The 8,568-nt window shown below is 38.4% G+C and overlaps 1 protein-coding gene across 1 annotated transcript in view; it reads left to right on the top strand.

Annotated features, from left to right (window-relative positions):
• Positions 1-686: 686 nt before the first annotated feature.
• Positions 687-8,568, top strand: part of LOC146834620 (vitellogenin-A2-like) — a 67,046-nt gene continuing 59,164 nt past the window's right edge. Inside the window, exons 1-7 of the mRNA XM_085602095.1 lie at positions 687-761; positions 1,035-1,055; positions 1,181-1,332; positions 2,929-3,180; positions 5,702-5,863; positions 5,952-6,100; positions 8,290-8,440. Coding sequence (XP_085458221.1) covers positions 722-761; positions 1,035-1,055; positions 1,181-1,332; positions 2,929-3,180; positions 5,702-5,863; positions 5,952-6,100; positions 8,290-8,440 — 927 coding nt within the window. The 5' untranslated portion in view covers positions 687-721. The remainder of the gene's footprint in view (positions 762-1,034; positions 1,056-1,180; positions 1,333-2,928; positions 3,181-5,701; positions 5,864-5,951; positions 6,101-8,289; positions 8,441-8,568) is intronic.

The following is an 8,568-nucleotide window of genomic DNA, read 5'->3' as shown; positions in this document are numbered from 1 at the left end:
CCTACTCTTACATTCTGACATCACATTGTACAACATCACATGACATGTAACATGATTAATACTAATGAAAATACACAGATTGGACCATCATTCACATGTTCAATGTGTTAAGGTCATACTAAGTTCTATATTAAATGATGAACAAATAAAATGCATTAAATTACTAATTATTGAGGTTCCGGACTGAGCATTCATTTTTTGTGCACAGCAATGTCACTGATAGGTTCGATAAATACCCTTAATTTCTTAAAAAATCATGGAAATCTTATACTGAATATGGTTCTGACGAAAAACGCATGACAACGTGTGACTTTGCACAACTCTTTGGATTCACTATCAGTTAGATAAGATCTCTCGGGTCGAGTCGGAATAACCAGAAAAAAGGTTATCTAGACCTTTCATAGATGTACAGTGGAAGCTGCCAACAATGTCCTTCCCATTAACAGACCATGAGGTACTCTTATTTTCATGCATTTTGCCCAGTTATGAAAGTATTCACAAATATACATGGATGTTCTAAAAGTTTTAAATAGCTTAAAACCATGCAATAACTAACGCACAACGCTCCAATCTATATTTCGATGCCTCACGATTTGAAAAAAATGTGTGTCCGCTGATAAGGAAATTGACCAGTCAGCAAAAATCACCTGAGTAGCCACACACTCCCCTTTTTCTGCTATAAAAGCAGCAGCACCCCGGGTCACCTCCATTCACCGCCACCATGAGGGGAATCATCCTAGCCCTTCTGCTCGCCCTTGTGGGTAAGATGGCCCGTCTGCTCCTTTCATTGTGAAGATTTGGAAGGATCTTGTTTGTTTATATGTTTTAATGTTTTGTATAGCTCACCCAGATGGCTATTTTGGAGTGTTTGTGGGACAGGGGTGGAAGTGATAGTGGGGCAATAGGCAGACGTTTTTTGTAATTTAAATTATTGTAATTGAATTGAATTCAATGTTATAAAATGTATCAGAAACACTGCATGAGTTCTGTTGTAAGCTGTTTCTCATCTGTCCACTTGATATTTCTCCCCACAGGCAGCGAGCAGCTCAACTATGGTATGTATTTTTTAATTATAAGTGTTTTTTTATCTCATTGTATCTTATTGTGTTGATTGTGTAGTTTGGGTCTCAATGCTAGGACAACTGTTGGCCTCGGGGCTCATCTCTGTGTCTTCTTCCAGAACCGATCTTCAGTGAAAGTAAGACCTATGTGTTCCAGTACGAGGCCATTATCCTGAATGGATTACCGGAGGCTGGCCTGGCCAGATCTGGGATGAAACTGAACTGCAAGGTGGAGATCAGTGGATTCGCACAGAAGGCCTATCTCCTCAAGGTAGGAAAGCACACAGAGTGAAGCACACACTGATGAGATGCAGCAAGGTGGGCACAGGCGCCAGCCCTCCACCAACCTCGGCATATTAGACACATGTAAGACTAGTCTGTAGATCAGGAAAGGCAGCTACTTCAGTTACTCCGCATTCAATAGCAATAGTATTTTTGAAAAATATATTTTATCCTGTTCATTTTATACATCGTTTTGTTTCAACTAACTCTTAAATACAAGTGCACAACTCAGTGACTACTGTGCAAACAGTAAAATAAATCCTGGTTGGGACACTCAGCCTTTCAACATTCCGAGGTCAGTAAAATGAGTACCATTGATTTGGGTAGGGATAAACATCTGCTATTTAGCCTTTTAAAGGGAATTGTCAAAAAAAGTATACTAACCCTATTCTGAACCATTTCCTAAATACCTCTGAGTACCTAGACACAAACTAGACAGTCCATCTGGATAATGAAGCAATGAGAGAATTCTGAAATGTTTACATTTTATTCTGTCCATCGTTTTTTCAGTATGTTGTAGTTCTTTCTCTACAGTTCTCTTTCTATCATTTTCCATCCTATGTCCCTTCTTACTTTTAATTATTTTTGTACTTTTTCTGTCTATTCATCCCTATTTCTGTATTTTTCATCCACTTTCCTTCCTTCTTTCCATCTTCCTTTATATCCAACCTTCCTTCTCTCATCCTTAATTGTCTTTTTCCTTCCTTCTTCATACATTCTTCGCGCCATCCATCCATCCACCCACCTGTGCATCCATCTCTACATCCATTTATTCATATCTCCAGCTAGCCAAGCAAACGTCTCTCTTTCCATCCATAACTGTATTGTTTATCTCCATCCATTCATCATTCTCTACATTCATCCTTCTCTCATCCATCCATCATCCATCCTTCTCTCATCAACCCTTTTCTTGATTCATCCCTTCATCCTCTTATCCAGCCATTCATCCACCCACCCTCTCTCCATACATGTCTCTCCATTACTCCCTTTCATCATCCTTCATGCCTTCCACTGCAAGGGTTCATATTTATGAGCTTTTTGGAGACCAGATTCTCCAATCAGCATCGATGGAGCCATAAAAAACATGAATGAATCAATGAATAACGTTTAACCATGTGAAGAGCTAGGGGTGTCTCCTAGCACTAAAAATGTGGAAAGTAGTAAACAGCATAATGTATCTTTATTTTTAACCTGTTTTCATTAGCAGGTTTACAATTCAAGTCATGTGGAACGGGGTTTTTGCTGAGAAAGATATGAATCTCGAAAATTAATCAAAGTCACATTTGGAAATGTGAATATAATCATATTTATAAAGCAAATCCTAAATTCCATAATGAAATATATGAAATTACAAATAGAGACTTGCTTAAATACGACTAACCCATGTGTGGCTGGGTATAGCTGAGTCTTATAACCTGGACCCACAGAATTTCCATGGTGTGTTACACAGAGACAGGCTCTGTGATTGCAAATCTTGATAATCAATATACTACAGATGACATTGCAAACAAGACCCAATTCTATCTGATATGTTTGTCTATATTAGCCTACAGAGATCCTTCATAGAAATGTTATTCTTTTCCAGATCACTTCCCCTGAATTCAAAGAGTACAATGGCATCTGGCCCAAGGATCCATTCACTCGGTCCTCAAAGCTGACCCAGGCTCTTGCTGCTCAACTCAGCAAACCAGTGAAGTTTGAGTACAGCCATGGACGCATCGGAGCCATTTATGCCCCAGAAGCTGTTTCTGAAACTGTACTCAACATTTACAGAGGGATCATGAACATGCTTCAGGTCACCATCAAGAAGACGCAAAATGTATACGACTTGCAGGAGGTTAGTTTCAATAATTTCAAAATATAGTTATAGCAAAAGGTTGAGCCAATGATAATTCTACTTGACATATGTACATATAAATGGTATACCACCAAATTATGGAATCCGTCCAGTGAAGACAATTTATAGTTTCACCTAGGCTGGCTTCCTCTTAGATATACAAATAGCATTTACTGAACAAAATGAAGAGAGGGGATGAGTGGTGGGGTCCCCTTTGCTCTGCAGGGAGCAATACTGCACTCCTCATTCTCAGTGAGTCTCACAGTAGTATGCCAAAACTACACCCGTGCCCCAAATGTATCAGCTCTACACCTCCCACAGCTACCAGAACACTATTTAAAGATTAATTACTACATGGTGAACAACATACTATGTGGCCGGTTTATCAACACTTTCTGTGGGGGCAAAGTCACCATAAGTGACACAAATCAGTGCAGGGTGTTGATTTGGAACTTAATTTTCAGTACGCAGGAATGTTGTCTAAAATTAAACCAAAGTAGTTTCATGAGTTGCTTTGTGTTACTTTCTGTCCCATGCAACCACCCTTGGTGTTTAACGCACATGCTGTTGTACTAAAATTTGGAGACAGGGCTTGATGCCAAATTAATATGCCTCCTTCAAGCAGATGCAAAGAAGGAGACACATTTTCTTTTCTCCCAACTTTTCTAATTATGCTTTTGGGCTGCACTGCCCAGGAGACAGAGTGGAAAAAGTCTAAGTATAATATTTTGTAAGGGAAGAGTATTCTTCCAATACAAAACCTATGCTAGACTCACTCAAACACCTGTGCACTATCGTGCAAAGGTGTGTGCATGCCAAAAGGTAGCCAAACTGAGCACCAGCACATATGACAAGAGCTGCAGCATCATAACTTAGCAGATATGATCCTACCCTCCTCTGTTCCTCTCACACAATGCTGCACAGCAACTTTGGTTGTGGCAGAGCACTACATGAGATATTAGACAATCTGTCCTTGCACTTTCTCCATACAACAAGGTCCATACATATTAGTACATTCTGTATCTTTTCTTAAGGATTTAAAATCCAACTATGTACCTAATCCATTTAATATTTTACATACATTTGTTTAGAGGTTTTATAGCATTTAGAAAAATACAAAGACTGAAACTACTATTAATGAAACACCGCAAAACAAGTTGAAAAAATGGTGGTACACTTACAGTACAACAATTGTAAGCCTTTCTGAAACCATGAGGATGAGCCCACCCATCAATGTATTACAGTTGTGGAGATACATTTTGCAGATTGTGCCATACTTGACTTCTGGCTGGATTATGCACATTCAGTTAATCTTGATCTGCCTAGTTATCCATTAAATCATTGCTTCAAAACCAAGCATACATGTTAGTAAGAGGAATGGATTGGTTCTTTCACATTAGCCCACTTCCAATAGCCTTACATTGGCCATTATTTATAGTTTTCTGTACTATTTAGCTGCTATAAGATAGGCACCCCATACTAATTTGTAAAGTATTTCACCTACTCAACCAACAGAGTTTGAAAGTCTTCTCTCAAATTGCTCACTGTCGTTAGATTCAAACGTCCTCCCTAAATGAATTGTTTCTCTGTCCCACCTACTACTTTGTGCCCTTCAAGGTAAACTCACCTCTACACTTAGACAATTCACAAAGGCCCTAAAACCTTGACTCTTTCAAACAGTGTTCAGTTTATAAGGTTATGTCTACACCACAGTGACAAGAAAGCAGCAGACGCAGACGAGGAAGTGCTGAATGACTAAATACCAAAATAACGTAAAATAAACTTGCCACGGTGCTCCAGAGTGATGTGCGTACACCTACTTAGGTAGACTTAAAAAATAGCACAGACATCCATTTGTCATCTTGATGTGTTCTTAAAGCTTTAGTCTTCATGTATATTCATTGAACCAATGGTACTAGTGCATCTGATTACAGTGGTGCACAGCAGATAAGTCCACGAGTCAAAACTTTGTATTCAGCTGACCTGGTGCTCAGGTGACCTAGAGAGACCTGGCAACTCTAACTTTGAGAAATGTGTTTCTTATGTTTGAGAAATGTGTTTCTTATATTAAGTGTTTCCATGCTCCAAAAGGTACTACTCAAGCACACTTGGAATGAACTAGGAATTGGTGTTTTAATGGGATCTGACATCAAAAGTAATTGCTTTAAAAGCTGAACTGGGGATTGCATATTTTGGATTCCAAGAATAACCATTGCAGAAACCCCAGACTGGGTGTGATACATTTATTTATAGCACTCACATGTCTAGAAGCAACATATTGTCCTGCCTTAAGTAGCAGTAAAATGACTGATAGAACCTCCAGCTAGACTTGAATGAGGAACCAATCTGTATCAGTGTCATAGTCTGCAGATCTGTAGGTTGAATCAATCAATGAATGCTGCATAAAAAGTTAATAATTCATAGAATTAAATATATATCTTTGGAATGTGTTTATATATGGACAAACCAATATCCAGAATGGAGCCCCAGATTTTTTTACTTTATCTGCTGATTTCCACAGTCTGGAGTCACCGGTGTGTGCCATACAAGATATGTGATCCAAGAAGACAAGAGGACAAACAGCATCATTGTTGTGAAATCCAGAGATCTGAACAACTGCCAGGATAAAGTGGAGAAGAACATTGGCATGGCTTATGTTGAGAAGTGTTCATCTTGTCAAAAGGTTTGACCTTGTCACATATCTCTACTTGAAATCAACACCGAATCTTAGGCCTTCACTACCAATGATAATTGTATGTTTTTTGCAATAGATTGTGAAGAATCTAAGAAGGGCTGCAACATATACTTACAAGATGAAGCCCAAAGATGATGGTGCACTGATCACTGAAGTGACCGCACGACAGGTGTATCAATTCTCCCCATTCTATGAACTCTATGGTGCAGCTGTAATGGAAGCCAGGTGGGTGCTTTTCACAGAATCAGTGGACTACCTGTATACCACCTTGTGGATCATTGTGTATCATTCAGTATAGTTAAATATCATGTGTTTATAAAGAAGATAGGAGTGATAATGATGTCTATAGCAATTTCAACTTAAATTGAAGATTTTCAAGATATGTAGGCCAATAAAATCAAGTTAATAGCAACGAAAACAAGTGAACGCCTAAAATGAAAGTCCAAAAGTTGAAAAACACGTATATTTTGTCCCTTAAGGTCTTGGCTACTACAGAGTAATTACAATATCAATGTCCATGTTTCATCCACTGAAAATTGCTCTAGCACATGCTTCTTTTTGTCACTGGTAGTGAGAAGGCTACAGTGACCTCCACATTCATTGCATTTTCTCTTGATATGGAAATTGGTCAGTCGGTCACACAGCTTTATTCGATCTCTTTAAAATGGATCATAAAAGCACAAGTTATCTAAAAATTCCAACACAATATATACACATATATACACATTTAAACAAGAATTAAACAGTTGCAGTGATCCGGGTAAATTCATATAAAAAACGTTTATGAAAAAAGCTGTTCAGAATTAAAAATTAATTAATTAGTTGTTGCTACTAAGATGTCGTCCCACCTTTTTCCTCTTCCTAAGACAAGCCCACAAAAATGAGGCAACAGAACAGCATACAAAAGGATCCGGTAGAGTTTTAGCTGAATATATATTCTTAATTGCATCCAGTGGGCTGCCTCCCAACTTCCTAGCAAATCTTTTGACAGCGTTAACACTCCTTTGCATGCCCTGGGCTCTTGCTGCCACTAAATTAGACCATGAGTGGTCTTTATCAAAAAGCACTCCAAGGTATGAAAAGGAGTTGACTGTCTCGATTTTCTTGCCTGCCAGCTGGAAATGAGGATGTTTCTCACCTCTTGCGGCTCCAGATACAATTATAAATGATTTCGATTCATTGACCTTTATGTCAAGAGAGGCCATAAAGGCGGAGTAGGCTGGAAATTGGTCATGTTTAGTCCTGTCTTATCCTGTCTTATCCAACTCTTATGATGTATGCATAAAGTGTCAGTTGATTTTGGGAACCACAATTACCAATATCCCACACATGCTTAGGTAATATAGTTAACAGCTTATTGAGAGAGATATCCACATTAAGGCCCACAACTTTATTCATGAAATCTAGCACCTGGTTAGACTGTTTTTTTAAAATATCTAAACTATGTAAAAATTAACAATAAACTGCGAGAGGTGTTCAGCCATGTCAGTTTCAGTAGCCAAGTTATGGAATACACCAATCTCAGCAGTGGATAGCCAATATGCCTTGTAGAAAGATAAAACAAACTTGTACTCTCAGATACACATTGTGTTCTTTTGAAATTAGCGAGTGAACTGTATGGAACTATTTCGAAGTGTGAAACAAAGAGCCAATTGATATCCCTCGCCCTACCACTGGCATTTTGGTGAATTGACATCCATGGTGTTGTCTACAAACAGACATTAGCTGATTGCTGATTGTTCTTAAAGTACTTTGCTTTAACTTTCTTCTAGTGCAGGTCCCAGTGAATTTCTTACCTGGTTCTGCAAGTGTATAACTGTAACTTTTTAGTTTGATCTGCATCACCTCTTTATGTTGAGCTGCAACAGATAGATTAAATGAGAAGGATTTGTTTAGAGGTTCAATGTGTTCAGCGGTTCCAGTTCTAGGACATCTTTCACAAACAGAAGCTGTGCATAGAAACTAACAGAAAAAGAGAATCCACATCTTCAGATCAATAATCCATTCTAATGAAGTGAAGTCATACACCATCATCCTTGAAATTTAGACTAAGAACTTGCCCCTATACATATCTACCATGCAAATGATGAGGGGATCGAGACTAATGCCACCATTAAGCAGAGTCACTTCTGCCCCCTTGGCTTTAAACCAATAATATCAGCAGTGAAACACAATATTTTCAGTGAAATGTTCATTTTTCTATTTAAATATGTGCATAGACAAAGCTAAGAACAGTGCAAGGATTTTCAGTGCTCCAAGAAAAATAGCATTTTTGCTTTCTGGAGAGATTCACAATCAATGAAAAAGGGACATAGGTGGTACATTGGTCCTCTGTCTAACTCACTTTATGCAAGCTCTATCCCTTGACAAGGCAAATTGGAAAGTCATACATTTTCTTTTCACCTTTATTTCAGACAAGTGCTCACTTTTGTGGAAACCAAAAGCAATCGAGTGAGTGCTCCTGAGACTGAGCTCCAAAACCGTGGTGGTCTTCAGTACCAGTTTGCTTCTGAAATGTTCCAGATGCCAATTCAGTTACTGAAGATAAGGAGTCCTGAGACTCAAGTAGGTAACTCAGTGTGAACATCCAATTGTCACATACATTTATTGGAATGTTAATAAAAATATTTTGAAGCCTATTCTCAAACATATTTTCAACAGTAAAGATAGGTTTAAGGGTGAAAATACCACAT

Source organism: Triturus cristatus, chromosome 4_2 (genome assembly GCF_964204655.1).
Source record: "Triturus cristatus chromosome 4_2, aTriCri1.1, whole genome shotgun sequence".
Lineage (NCBI taxonomy): Eukaryota > Metazoa > Chordata > Amphibia > Caudata > Salamandridae > Triturus > Triturus cristatus.
Note: the sequence above shows the minus strand (reverse complement) of the source record. Positions and strands in the feature narration are given on the sequence as shown.